At 45.9% G+C, this 15,121-nt stretch overlaps 2 protein-coding genes across 2 annotated transcripts; one reads left to right on the forward strand and one right to left on the reverse strand.

The window, feature by feature from the left end:
* Positions 1-205: 205 nt before the first annotated feature.
* On the reverse strand, positions 206-4,185 carry CRYAB (crystallin alpha B). The gene is made up of 3 exons (XM_061593560.1): positions 3,715-4,185; positions 996-1,118; positions 206-553 (listed from the first exon to the last, which is right to left on the reverse strand). Exons 1-3 carry the CDS (start codon positions 4,129-4,131, stop codon positions 350-352), a joined length of 744 nt encoding a protein of 247 aa, XP_061449544.1. The 5' UTR covers positions 4,132-4,185; the 3' UTR covers positions 206-349.
* A 5,166-nt stretch (positions 4,186-9,351) lies between these two features.
* HSPB2 (heat shock protein family B (small) member 2) lies at positions 9,352-14,792 on the forward strand. The gene is made up of 2 exons (XM_061592614.1): positions 9,352-9,525; positions 13,883-14,792. The coding sequence occupies exons 1-2, from the start codon at positions 9,432-9,434 to the stop codon at positions 14,323-14,325; spliced, it is 537 nt and encodes a 178-aa protein (XP_061448598.1). The 5' UTR covers positions 9,352-9,431; the 3' UTR covers positions 14,326-14,792.
* Positions 14,793-15,121: the final 329 nt, after the last annotated feature.

Consider the following 15,121-nt stretch of genomic DNA (forward strand, 5'->3'; position numbering starts at 1 on the left):
CCATCACATTTGTTCAGCTGCATAGCCAAGGACAGAAGAGCTTAGTGCTGCTGTTTTCTCCCCAGCAATGTGGTTGCCCAGCAGTAGCAGAAAGGAACTGCCTGTGCTCAGAACCATTTTCTTTTATCATGAATTCACACGCTCTAGAGCTGAGCCCTGTCTCGAACTAAGCCTGCACCAAAGACCGAGGGAAGAAGCAAGCAGATGCTTATTCATTGGTTTATTTGCTAGTAAACAAGCTACTTTGCTTAGAACAAATAAATAAGAACAGCCAGCCAGTGACCCCCTGCTGTTTGCGCCCAATGGAAAGGCTTTCTTAGGTGTAAAAGGGTGGGTCTCGAAGAGCCGTCTACTTTCTTTGCCCTGCAAGTAGGTCAGATTTCCCCTCCCTGGCAATGGGGATGGTGCGCTCTGGGACTTCCGTGGCTTTCCTTGGTCCATTCACTGTCAGGACACCATCCGAAGAGAGGGAGGAGGTGATGGAGAGGGGATCCACGTCAGCTGGGATCCTGTACTTCCTATGGAACTCCCTGGTGATGAAGCCATGTTCATCCTTTTCGAAGGAGAGGGAGAAGGGGTGTGGGAAAGAAATGCATCACCAAATACATCTGGCTGTGAACTATTAGAAAGTTTACAGTTCAGTGTTAAGACACATGCTTTGCATCCAGCAGATCCCCAGGCCCTTCAGTTTAAGAATATCAGTTAACAGGTTGAGGAGAGACCTCTGCCTGAGATCTGGGAGAGCTGCTGCCAATCATTGCAGGCAGTACTGAGTTAGGTGGGCCAATGGTCCTTTGCTGTGGATCAGCCCCGGCCTCCTCAGGTTTAAACTGAAAGAACCAGTGAGCGAGAGGCCCTTCCTATTTCCTCTGCCCATGGAAGTCCCTTTGAGGTTCCTCCCTGTGGCAGGTAACACGGCATTGTTAACATCTCCTTCCTTGGGGCCTCCCTTGTTTAGAATGGGCCAGCCATCACCCTGCCAAGGCCAGACCAACCTGGCGCTCCTCGTGTTTCCCATGAACTTCAATCGTGTCTCCCAGAACCTTGACTTTCAGCTCTTCAGGCGAGAAATGCTTCACATCTAGGCTTACAGAGAACTTGTCCTTATCCAGTCGCATCTGCAAACAAAGGAGTCTGGTTGGGGCAGTTATAATATTTAATGTTTACTAAGATGGAATACTTAGAACCGTAATTAGGCAAGGGCCCCTGCCTGTAGCTTTACGATCGAATGTACCTGATTTGCTATACCATGTTCCAAAAATGAAAGGCGACCCTTCGTGCTGCTTCCATGGTAGCATGTTGTAGATTGTGGATGGAGACCTTTTTTTTAATGTTGCGGGCTGCTTTCCATCATGGGAAATCTCTTGGGGGCTGCCTACCAGGGTTGGGAGGGGCCAGAACTGGCAGTGCAGCACACCACCTTTCTCCCCCCTTTCTCTCTACCCTTCTCTCTTCCTCTCCCTCTTTCTCACCACCCCATCCCGACAGCAATTAGGTTTAGGAAAATTCAGGAAGAAAATTCGATGTTAAATAAAATCTTTTTTCTAAGCCTTCCCCACATGGCAATTGTGCTTAGAAGAAAGCTCCCATTGATGTGCATGAGTGGTTTTTTTTAAAGTCTACTTGTCATTTGGGGAGGCAGGCAGAACTGAGTAGGTTTGGCTACCGTTGGGGTAGGGTGAGAAAGCTAAGAGGTTTCTAAAATTATGCATGGGAATAGAGGCAATTTTTTCTCAAAACACTGATTGGTGGTAGATCCAGGACAGACAAAAGACTCCTTCATGTGGTGCATAATTAACATATGGAACTCACTCCCACAAGACAGTTTGTAAATAGCTTTGGTTGCTTTAAAAGGGGATTAGACAAGATAATGGCTGAGGAGATATAAACAGTGGGAGACGATGACTCCGCTATGAATAGCTTGCTCTGCTATTTAAGCATTTAAAATCCCTGCTCTGCCATGAAGCTCACCGGGCCAGTCACTGTGTCTTAGCCTAACCTACCTCACAGGGTTATTGTGAGGATGAGATGGGGAGAGCTATGTATGCTGCCTTGAGCTCTTTGGAGGGAAGGTGGGACATAAATAAATACTAGTAATGATGGTTGTAGAGCAACGTCTACAGCAGGGGTTCCCAAACTGTGGTCCAGGGACCACCAGTGTCATAATGAACAGTACGATGCAAAAACAGTGTGGAATGAATAACTGCAGTAATATAATGTCAACCTACAGCCATAAAAATGCAGCATGACAAATCGAACCATTCTTGAACTTCATCATTCCATAGAGTTGAGAAGGACCTTGGAAGTCATCCGGTCCATCCCACTGTTCAGTACAGGGTTTGCAATTCAAGATGCAGATACAGCATCCCTGACAGAAGGCCATCCAGCCTCTGCTTAAGTGTCTCCAGTGAAGGAATGCCCATCATCTCCTGAAGCAGTTTGCTTCACTAGTGAGCACTTCTTAACTGCAGACAGTTTCCTCTATCAATACCTTGGCACAGTCATTAACCAAAGTGGAGACAATAGTCAAGAAATCAGAAGAAGGCTAGGACTGGCGAGGGCAGCTATGAGAGAACTAGAAAAGGTCCTCAAATGCAAGATGGATCACTGAACACTAAAGTCAGGATCATTCCAGACCATGGTATTCCCGATCTCTATGTATGGATGTGACAGTTGGACAGTGAAAAAAGGGGATAAGAGAAAAATAAACTCATTTGAAATGTGTTGGAGGAGAGCTTTGCACATAACATGGACCGCAAACAAGATGCGTTAGAACAAATTAAACCAGAACTATCATTAGAAGCTAAAATGATGAAATTGAGGTTATCATACTTTGGACACATCATGCGAAGACATGATTCACTAGAAAAGGCAACAATGCTGGGAAAAACAGAAGGGAGTAGAAAAAGAGGAAGGCCAAACAAGATGGATTGATTCCATAAAGGAAACCACAGACCTGAATGTACAAGATCTGAACAGGGTAGTTTACAACAGATGCTATTGGGGGTTGCTGATTCATAGAGTCGCCATAAGTCTTAATCGACTTGAAGACACATAACAACACATGTTAGTAGTCATTCACAGACATCCTGCCCTTGTCACTACCATACTGGGGGAGGATGTATTCTCGGTGGTAGCCCCACAGGCTCTGAAACTTACTCCCTTTGAAAACCTGTTTGACCCTGTATTTCAGAGGTCATGGTCACAATCCACCAGGAACTTCTTTGTGACCCCCATAGACAGAAATGAATACTCTTGCGCAGCTCATGTTAGGGTCTGCACAGGAGAACTTTCCATTCTTAACCCTGATGTTTGCACTGTCAGTGTTTATCATATAAATTAAGTCTACTTTTAGATCTAAAGCTGGCCCTTTTTTGCTGTCTTTCCTGTCTGAGTTATGTTCACAAATGATTCATTCCAGTCTCAAAGGTATTCTTAGTCTCATTGGAGAAAACAACAGATTTTCGTTGTGGGGGGTGTTAAGGGGAGAAAATGATTTACTTTGCCCTGGTGAGTCTTTATGTTGACTTTGTCTTGCATTTTCTGTCCCCGTTTTAATGCTAATATCTCTGATTTGTATCTTTAAACATATAAAAATGCAGCAAATAAATTAGTGGCTAAAGGGCAGGACCTGTGAAGGTGACAGGTGTTCCTCCACCTTGTTCAAGGGCTGCTTGAGAACTAGAGGAGGCTTAGCAAGAGAAAATATATTACCTCTGAGAATAGGCTCTCCAGCCAGCTGGGGTTCCTTAGAATGGAGGGTCTCAAAAGGAAAGAGCTGAGAACTGAGGAACCGGGGAGCAGTTCAGACTCCAGAAGGTGCTCCCCAAAAGTCTGGTTGAAGATGCGGCTTGGCAACAGGTTGGATAACAGGGGTCTGCGGAAGAAGGGGTGGTGAACGGTGATATCCATCTGGGTTGGTCCCGGAGGAGACGGTGGCAGCAGTAGTGTACTCCAGCCAGTCGAGAGCCAAGGCTTTATATGCTCCCTGGTGCCAGGCCAGGCCCAGGCTGAACTCTCTGGAACAGTGATGTCAGGCATTTCATTATCCCTGTTCCCCCATCCGCACCATTCAGCACTGGCCGGCGGATTAGCTGGAGATTTGTACACTCCACTCTGGAGCACCCACATTGCTGAAGAAAAAGAAGACAGCTAAACTCTAGCAGGTCAGAATGAAACCTCCTGTTCTGCCCCCCTTCCTGATTATAATTTTTTTTTTTTTAGCCTGGTCAGGCCAATCAGGCTTTCTCCTCAACTTCAGATGCCAGCATGAACCATGCAGTTACTATCTTTGTCTCACAAACAGAGAAACAACTCTCGGATCTTTTGGTTTGCATTGCAGCCTGGTGCTGTGTCCTTCCTCCACACTCTGGCTGTGTCAAAGCAGCAAGGTTACTCAGCAAAACATCTTACTCCCTCTTTTGTAAAATTACAACTCGGGGTTGCCCATCAAAGGTGCTCTGTGGCAGGATCAGCCCAAACAAAAAGAAAGTACCATTCCACAGCATGTGAACTTTGCTTAAGAAAACTCACTACTACAAAATGTGGCAGTGACAGACAGCCACAACTTTAGGAAGCACTTTGTTGTTGTTAAGGGCTAGATAGACCTGTGGAGGATACATCCACTGATAGCAGCCAGGAAATCTGAACACAGGAAATCCACATGCCTCTGCTTATTAGATGCTGGAGGCAAATGGGGCATAACTACTGCTTTCATGTCCTGCTTGTGATCTTCCAGCGGTCTTCAGGTAGCTGCTGTTTGAAGCATAATACTGGAGTAGGGAACCAGCAAGGATTTTCCTTTGTCTCATTGATCATAGACTTGGTAGGGTTTTGTGGGATTATCTAGCCCACCCCACTGCTCAGTATATGATCTGCATTGCAGGATGCAACTGCAGTATCCATGATAGATAGGTTAAATACCTCCAGCAAAACAGAACTCAAAGTCTCTCAAGACAGTCTCTTCTATTGTTGAACTGTTGGGAAATTTCTCTAAGCGTGTAGCCAAAATCTGCTCTCCTTGCACTTTCCACTGATCAGTTTTAGTCCTGATCTCTGGAGTAGTAGAGAACAAGTCTGCTTCATCTTCTGCATTTCTTTTTTGTTTTGTTGTTGACCTTGTGAGCTGAAGGCCTTGGTTTGCTTGGACTCTACTTCCTTTCACATGATCAAGAGATGTTTGAAGGCAAGTACTTGTTATCCATTTGGAGATTCTGCCCTGTTTGGATCTGGGCCCTTGAGTGTTTACTTCCTCATGCCCCACCCTTGAGCCAAATGCTTTCCCCCTTCACTTTGATTCATCTTCTAAGAATAAGAGGTGACTCATCTGACCCACTGGGTTAAATTTAAAGCTGGGAGCGTTAAATCTGATTGCTCCGGCTCCTGATAGGATACATGGGGCTGTTGCCAGCCATTACACCACCTCCAGCTGAGCATGATATGAATGCTGCCCAACCTGTTTCACTCTCTCTGTTCCTCTTTCTTTGTCTTCATCTCTTCAAGGGTGTAACCTGTACTATGCGTAGGTGGTATCCATAGCTGGAGTTATGGTTGTACCAAAGCAACAGGAGGCATCCCTCCAATAGAGCTGACCTACTATGGTGGCTAAATGAAACTTACATTTACAGAAGCACTGAACAACTATTACCATATGTTGGCAATCACTTCCATGCCCTCCTTGAGCACTTCTCAGAGGTGTCCAGCTGGCCACTACTGGGAACAGAATGATGGGTTAGAGTCAGCTGTCCCCACCCTGGTGTCCTGCACACAGGCTGGACAACAGTTCCCATCAACTGACTAGATCTGATGAAGTTGTAGTCCAAAACATCTGGAGAGCATCAGGATGGGAGAAGGGTGGGCTAAAGGGACCTTCAGTCTGGTCCAGGAAAACAATTTGTGTGTTAGTGCAGCACCTCTGCATGTTTGCTTGGAAGCTGGGCTTCCTCCCCAATAAGGCTGCAATCCTAAGCACACTTACTAGGGAGTAAGCACCATTTAAGTTATGGAACTGACTTCTGTGAATAAACATGCAAATCTGGCTGTGAGTGCTTATTTTAATGCAGCTGAGATGTAAAAGGAGAAGGGTCTTAGTAGAGTACGTTTTACATGCAAAAGGTCCCAGCTTCGATCTCTGGCATCTCCAGTTAGTGCTAGGGTGTAAAACAAGAAGCCAGTCTGAAACTCTGGAGAGCCACTGCTGGTCATTGTCAGCAATCCTGAGCTCAATGGACCAATGGTCTGACTCAGTATAATGTCGTTCACAATGTCCCTTTGTGAATAAACACACATTTTGAGGTGGTGAAGGGGTCAAGCTGAAATGTTGCATCAGTCTGAAGTTTGGTCAGAGTTTTGCAGTTTTAACCTGAAATGTTGACTTTCAAACGTTTTCCACTCTTATGTCTGCATTCACCTTTCAGGAATACTTTACAATGCATCAAATCTGTTAACCCTTGGCCAGTTCTCTAGGGGCCATAATGGATGTGGCAACGACACACATGGAATGCATGCACACGCATACAAGATACACAAATCAAGGGTTTATCACCCCATCCCTGCTTGTCAGTTGAACAATCTGATGACCAAGGAGGAGGTGTCCTGGTTTGTGCAGAGAGCTTTGAAACCTTCCCCCACAGCCAGCAGTGTTATGCCTACTTTCAAGATTTTTTTCTTGATGGACTAGAAAACTGAGGGGGCTGGGAAGCTGGTCAGGCCCCTGTGCTGGGGATTAGCCATCCCTGCCCTATGCTTCTGTGGCAAGGGTTGCACTTTCCATAGGGGAAGCAGGGCTCTTTGTTCTTTGTTTCCCTGGAGCCATCCTGTGACAGCCAGGACCAGATGCTACTGAAGTAGGATGGAGCTGCAGTGTGCGCATGTGTGTGTGAGAGAATGGCAATGCTCTGCCTGGGAGCTGAAGGCGAAGAGGCCGCAGCCGCTCAGGTTGCCGGGATGACTTCCTTCTCCAGTTTCATCTCTGTGTCAACAACAGGGAAGACAAGACGTCTGGGCACCTGCTGCCCCAAAGGGTGTTCAAGAAGGCTCTGGTTTCACATCATGGGGACCTTTTCAAAAGAAATGACTAAGATTACTGTTAGCAGTAGCACTATTACTACTAGTACTACTATGCCTGCAAAAGTAGGGGCATCTTGTATTCTGTGAATCATTCCTATGGAGGTGAAGTTGTAATTCTATATCCAGTTTCCTGGGAGTAAGCCCCATTGAGCTCAATGGCCAGGCTGGCTGGGGCTTATTGGAATCCCAAGGAACTGGAGGGTGCTGGGTTGGGAGAGGTTGCTCTGCATTGTGTGAGTGTGGGGATCCTTGTTGCCTTTGTTTCTTCTACCACATTTGTGTCCTGGCCTTTCTCCTTGGTGAAAGGATACTTTACAAGGGATAGTGCAGTTTATCTTCACAGTACCCCTGCGAGGTAGGTTAGCTTGAGAGCATCTGGCCCAAGGTCACCCCATACATTTCATGGCTGAGTGTTGGGGATGTGTGGGTTGCAAATCTTAGTGGATGTTGGGCGCATTCAGGCAGGGCTGGCCCTGCCATTAGGCAAAGTGAGGCAAGTGCCTTCAGGGCAAATGCAGGGAGGGTAGCCTCCCCAGCTGTTCCTCTTGAGCCTTTGTCTGTACCCTCCTTTTGTAGGATGGAGCTGAGTGTGTCTGTGTCCTGTCCTGCACTGCCTACCTCCCCCCCCCCATAATTAGCCTGCATCCTTCAGGTACAGACAGTGGAGGACGCTATCCTGTTGCCGGTGCTGAAGGAAGATTCAGCTGTCAACCCAGTTGGCTTCTTTACATGGAATGTGGCCTCAGGCAGCAAAATGTCTTGAGCCGGTCCTGCATTCAGGAACCTTTCTCTCACTACCAAGTAAGCATAGTCAAAAGGCCACAGGGAGGGGATTAGAGGGCAGGGTTAGAAACCAGCACTTCAGTTTTTTGCCACTTTATTCAGAGCATGCCTTCTCTCTCTCTTGATACAATCATTTACCAAGCCAAACCTTTATATATTTGTGTAACTTATACTAATCACTTCTTTTAAGCCAAACAGGATCTTAAAAAAAATGATGTAGGGTGAGCCCAGAATAAAACAATATAGCTATAGTGATTCCAGCTTCCAACAGATTCCCCACTGCCAACTTTTTCCTCTGCTCAGCCTCCAGGCCATCCTTCCTCAACCTGGCACCCTCCAGATGTCTTGGACTATCAGCCCCAACCATTAGTCATGCTGGCTGGGGCTGATGACAACTGAAGCCCCAAACATGCTGTTGGAGGCAGTCTGCCACGCCTCCGAATACCAGCTGCTAGTCTGGGAATCACAAGTGGGGAGAGCACTGTTGCACTCGGGTCCTGCTTGTGGACTTTCCATTGGGGCACCTGGTTGACCACCGTGAGAACAGAGTGCTAGACAAAATGGACCTTTGGCCTGGTCCAGCAGGGCTCTTCTTATGTTCTCTTACCTGGAGGGCACCCGAGTGGAAAAGGCTGCTCCAAACGTCCAAACACCACAGCAGGGTTGACAATCCTACAGCTCTCCTCCTCTACATTAACTCAGAAGCTACGTCCCAATGTGTTCAGGTAAGTGTGCATAGGATTGTTGGCCACTGAGCCTGTAACCACTTGGCAAGCTGGTTGAGAGAGGCAGCCAGGCTCTCATGCAGGTATGGGGAACCTTTGGCCCTCCAGATGTTGCTGAACTACAACTCACATCAGCCCCAGCAAGCATAACCAATGGCCAGGGATGATGGGAGTTGTAGATCAGCAACATCAGGAGAACCAAAGATTCCCCATACCTGCTCTAGCAGAATGAGCTCTCTCACCGGAGGTGGTCTGTAAAAGTTGCTTAGGTATTGGCATGTTTCTCCACATGGAGAGAGTTTCATAGTTGTGGAGCAGGAGTGGCCACCCCAAATGCCAGAATAGTCTAGTCATTTTGAGAATTGACTAGGGCTCATGGAAGTTGTAGTCCAAAACAGCTGGAGGGGACTAGGTTGGGGATGGCACCATGGTTGGACTCAGTGAGGCAGTCACGGAGATCGCTGTGGAACTGAAGGAGAGGACTCTGCCTGTGGCTGCAGCCAGGTTTTCATTCCATACTTTTGATCTGATGGTCCAGTTATCCCACAACACTGCTGGCCTGGGTGAACCGCACATTTTCTGGCATTTCTAACAGCTGCTGCTACATAGTCAAAGGCAGCACAACTGCCTTCAGACTGTGAAATGATGCCTCTTGGGAGGAATGCAGCAAGGAGCTTTTTAGTCATCACTTGGGAGCTTGGCGTTCCAGGGCTTGCCTGCCTATTTTGGTCCATATTTATCACTCTCACCCACCCCTGTGGAATTTGCCCCATGAGAACGTCACAAGCTGGCCTCAGCCTTTGCGAGGAAACACAGAAACAGGTAGTTCAAGAAGTCCATTCCCCAGCAAAGACCATGGCAGAGCGCACCGTCCCTCACGCCTACCCCATGAGTACGGAGTACGAGTTTGCCAACCCCAGCAAGGTTTATGATCAGAACTTTGGCGAAGGTAAGAAAAAGGCTGGATGGTGGCATTTCTCTTTGATCTGTGCATCGTTGAATGCAGACATATCAAGGGTGAGCTGAAGTTTCTAACTCTGTGAGTGAGAATTCTGTGGAATAGTTAATAGGATTTTTTTAAAAGCCACATCCAGTTACAAACAGAATTGTAGAAATGCTCTCATGAGCTTGCATGGAAAAAGTGATGTGAGGCCATCTTTTTAGCTCACTTCTGCCACGCTGGTTGTGTAAACAAAGGCATAGTGATTGCCATGAATATGTGACAGTCACAACCTTCATGGGTCTGATGAGACAGGGTGCTTCAGAGGAGTCTTTTTTGTGGGATTGGTGCTTCTCATGCCTGCAGGTGATTTTTTTTGAGCATCCACTCAATGATGGTGTCATCAAAATGCCATCCCATATTTTTCCCCATTTAATCCAAACATTCCCCTCCTAGGAAAAACCCTATAATAAAAAAGAACCTATTGTTAATGATGTGCTTGCGATATCTCACTGACCCATTTACAACATTAAACCTCCATCTGGAAGCACCCTCTATTAAAAAAAAGTATGGGAAACAATTTAGTTTTCCAGATGTATTTATTTATTATTAAATATATATCCCACCCTTCCTCCCAAAAGAGCCTGGGGTGGCAAACAGTTGATGAAACAAAACATCTTAAAAACAATTCCAGTGCAGATGCAGACTGTGAAAGATTTTCCCCACAACCAGACTGTCTCTCAATTTTGTGATGTGTTTCCATAACTCTGATCATCTGATTCTGTGCACTTTTACTCAGAAGTAAGCCTTTCTGTGTTCAGGTATAGAATTGCTATCTGAGAGTGCAGTCCAAAAATTGCAGGAATTGATGCTGGTCTCCATTAAGGGGATGGAGGAAATCCAAAAGCAACACGAGCGCAATTCCTTGAGTAGGACCAATGAGAAATTCACAGAGTGATGCGACAAGCTTTCAAGAGCCCCGAAACTCCTTTTTCAGGCTGCATTCTTAAGGAGAACTAAAGCAAGGGAGAAAAGCAACAACTGGGGAGTGAAACTGGGCATGATGGAAACACAAGTGTGAGTGTCATATGTTAGATTGGAGGAGCAGTTATGCATACTAACAGTGTAATCCTAGGCATGTCTACTCAGTCGTAAGCCCCACTGAGTTCAGTTGGACTTACTCCCAGGTAATCACGGCCAGGACTGCAGCTTTAATTAAGTTTGGCTGCGCTTAGGGCAAAATCATTCTTGGGTTGTTGCGTATACCCGCCAAAAGCTTTTGCCTGTTCCTGAAAGTGCTTCCATCATTGCTAGCTCAAAGGGCTCTCTCCCACTTCTTCTTCTAGTCTGTTCTATTGATTATCGACAGTGATGGGGGTGGAGGAGGGGCGTACAAGTAATTAATTGACCATGCAGCGGCTTTGCCCATTTGGTGCCTTCTAAGTTTTCTGGGCTACAACTCCCACTAGCCCTACTCACTTTCTAGCATACTGGACTAGAAGCCAGCCAGCGTGGCTTGTCCCTCTGTTACTGTCACTCAGTGAGTACTTTCCCACCCAGCATAATTTCCAGAAACCAGATGACTGCTGTGGGCATGAACCTTCTTTTAAAAAAATTGAAACACGGGTTTTTTTTTCGATGTACCAGGTTTGCACAAATGAGCCATAAAACATTTTTTTTAAAAAACCCAGACAATAAGCTAACTGACGTGTACTTTCCTGGATTCCCCCCAGATCCCCTTTCAAAAACTTGGTGTTTCACTGACCACTTTCTAGTCCTCTGGTACAAAGGGTGACCTTAGGGACAAGTTACATAGTTTTGTTAGATAATCAGCAATTTCACATTTAATTTTTTTATGAACTCTTAGGTAGACATCCAGACCCAGTGACTTGTTAAATGTGTAATTTGTCAATAAATCCTAGGACCATAGGTCACATCCACACCGCAATTTAAAGCACATTTAAGGGTGCTTTTAAGTTTGATAAGGGTGCTGGGAATTGTAGTTCCTAAGGAGTAAACTACAGTTCCCAGCATTCTTTGTCGGAAGTCATGTGCTTTAAATGCACTTTAAATGTATGGTATGTGGGTGTGATTAGTTCCCTCAGCTCTTCAGACTCCATTCCTGAAAAAGTCAGTTCAGTTCAGGTACTGCTGTCTGCCCTACAACTTTGGCTGTGAAGATCTTCCACGGATTTTAAAGCCAAGACTGTGTGTCTATTCTGTTGGTTAAAAATATGTCAGAAAAAGCATCACTGTCTGATAACATGCCATTGCAGACCAAAATCATATGCCTCAGCAACTGCAGGGTGTGAAACAGCAGGCTGTGCATTGTGCATTAATGTTCACACACATGGACTTAGATACATGTGCACTAAAGACAAGAGGCGATCATTCCCTGCGCAGACATTTAACTTCTACAGATCTCTGGGGAAGCAGCTAAAACCTTAGGAATGAGAACTCTAGCAGTTCACATTAGCATTTTAACAAGGCATCCCCAAACTCGAAACTAGAAAGAACACAGGTGCAGTAATTTAGGTGCACTAAGGACCAGAAATTCGGGATGTGTGATATAGGACAGACAACATTCCTGGCATCAGTAAAGAACGACTCAGGAAAATGAGACTGTACAGGTCAGTTGGTTTCACTATTCTTTTGCAAGAACCTCAAAAGACTTCCAGCTGGGTAGTGAGCCCTCTGAAAGCTGCTAGAAGCAGGGAATAAGTTCCTTCTCCCCCCCCCCCCCCAACTAATCAGGACAGTTTATGGAATGTGCTTGGCATGAAGCAGGATGGGGGAAATGCTGCCAGCCAGAGACTTTTTCTTCTTTTTATTTGCAAACCATGTTAAAATTGGTGAAAACCTGAGCTGGTGGGTTGCACACAAAGCCTTACTGGAGAGGGGAAAGAATGCAGAAAGCAGCAGTAAAGCATTCAGCACACTCCAGGCACTGCCGGAGGAGAGTGAAAGGCGGCGAGTCCCCAAGGAGAAGCTGGTGGGGTGACTGGGTTGCATAAAAGGGCTTTTGTTGTCTGTGCCAGTCTGCAGTCGTTGGCTGCTATGTGCTTCTCTCGCTTCTCGGCCTCGCAAAATGGCCAAGCTGGAGCAAGCCTAGTGCCTGGGAGCCACAACAGCAGGAACAGCCGTGGGGTGGGGAGAGATGAGGCGGAGGAGGGAGGCAACACTGTACAGAGAGCAGGAATGCGCCGACTGTGGGAAATAGATTATTCCCCACCCCAAAGAAATCTTGTGCACTCTGAATGCTGAGATGGCTACATTTCCTTGGCAATAATAACGTATTGAACATGTGACTGCTTTCTATTGAGTCAAACTACTGGGCCTTCTAGACCTGTATCCTGTACACTCTGGCTGCAGCTGTCCAAGGTCTCAAGTCAGAGGCCTTTCTCAGTTCTGCTATGCGACATCCTCTACCTAGAGATGCCAAGGATCGAACCTGGGACCTTCTGCATGCAAAGCAGCTACTTGGCCCTTCCAGAGGTCTGCTCCATACCTCTGATTTTCTGGGAGGGAAAACCCCCTTTTAAGCCTTATTTTCTTACATGTGCCCCATTCATTCGTTTTTTTATTGCTTGAAGGCAAAGGTGTTTATCATACTAGAAAAGGTGCACGAAGTTCAAACAGAGAATCACCCAGCAAAAAAGAAGACACGGTTAAAATAAAAAGGGAATACGTTGCTTACTACAAAGATGTTCTGCCCAGAAACCAGAAAGCAGCTAACAGAACACCATGCCACAATTTGTTGCACTGTTTTTCCAGGCAGCAGGTGTGGACGTTGCAACTTTGTATAAAACAAACTTTTTTCCTGCTAATAAACACATTTTCTCATGATTGTTTCTCATCACCTGTGTGGAGAAGACTAGACCTATATCTAGAAGAGTATGTCCCTATAGATGGGAGTGTACCCATATATTTTTCTGCTCAACACTCCCCTCCCCTTTTTCCACCCATGTGAAAAAAATTATAGATATCCATGTATGTAGGGCAGTTCTGAGCAGAAACATGGCTGGATCTGAATCCAATCAAGTCTGCATCCTTTTGAGCCTGCTTTTCATTTTTTTAAAAATACCATCAGGAGATCGTAACACATGTCTGCCATGTAATGTTAGGTTTGGGCTCCGAGACTAATTTACCTGGTACAAAAGGAATCATATCAGGTTTAAACTGAGTAACCATGTTCAGATTTCTCTAAGGTCCTCGAAAGAAGATTGAGTGGGACAGAAATAAAGTAAACAAAGCGGTAAAAACAGATTCCTTGCTTTGGTACCAAACCTAAAAGCCCCTTCAAATTAAATAACAATAATAGTACTTGGATATGGCAGAATCTATGAATAATTGTCCTCTTTTTTAGGTGTTTCCCTGGGAGAAATCATGGCCCCCACATTGTACCATGGGTACTATATTAGACCTCGGATTAATAAGCAGCTGGACCGAGGGATCTCAGAGGTCACCCTCAACGACCACAAATTCCAAGTGTTCCTCGACGTCTGCCATTTCACACCGGACGAGATTGCTGTCCGCACAGTGGACAATCTCCTGGAGGTGACAGCTCAGCACCCACAGAAGGCCGATCGACATGGTTTCATCTCCCGGGAGTTTACCAGGACCTACATCCTCCCTCTGGATGTCAACCCTCTCTTGGTCAAAGCCACCGTGACCCACGATGGCATCCTGAGCGTAGAAGCTCCGCGGACAGGAAAGGAAGTGAAGGCCAAAATCAATGAGGTGAAAATAACACGTCAAGAACAGCCAGCAGAGAAAGGAGGAAGTTCCAAGGAGAAGTCACAAACCTAAAACATTCCACAAGCGTGGCCTGGGGTCAGGGTGGGTCTGGAGAGACTGCTTCATACCTTCTGTGCGATGCCCACTTTTTTCCGTTTAGTAGACCCTATCTACTCCAGAAATGTACATTAGTGTCTTATTGCAGCTTGAGGACAAGGCTTTCCCCAAAGAACCATCACAACTGTCATTTGATGGAGTGTTAAGAATTCTCTCTCTTTTTTGGGGGGAGGGTAACCCTTACCCTTCTCTCATAGAACAACTACCAGGACTCCTTCAGAAAAGATTGTTAAACTCATTTAAGTATGTAACATGGACATGCCCCAAATGACTTCATCCCCCCCACCCCTCAAACTACTACAGCACCTCTGATGTTGTGATACAAACACCAAAAGTGTTTAACAATTGTGCCGTCAGTTATCTTGGATCACCCCCTTTGTCCACACACCCATGATTAAAAAAAAGTTTGGGTTGGTCCTTCTCATGTGGGGTTGTGCTTGACAACCAATGTGATGTATCCACATTATTTTACATTCAGAACTAGTCAACATCCCTTCCTTCAGTTATGCTCTCTTAAAGTTGCATGAGGGTCCCCTCAATCTTGTTTTCTTCCTGCCTTTTACTCATCTATTTTAAAAATATTTTCAGGGGCGGGTTCATAGGAAGGAATCTGATTTCAGAGCTGTTGAGTAATACCTTGTAGAAGAAAAAGATAAATTAATACACGCCTAAGTTGAGAGACAGTCTGGTGTAGTGGTTAGAGTATTGGACTACGACCTGAGAGACCAGGGTTTGAATCCCCACACAGCCA

The sequence above is a fragment of the Rhineura floridana genome, chromosome 12 (assembly GCF_030035675.1).
Source record: "Rhineura floridana isolate rRhiFlo1 chromosome 12, rRhiFlo1.hap2, whole genome shotgun sequence".
Classification (NCBI taxonomy): Eukaryota; Metazoa; Chordata; class Lepidosauria; order Squamata; family Rhineuridae; genus Rhineura; species Rhineura floridana.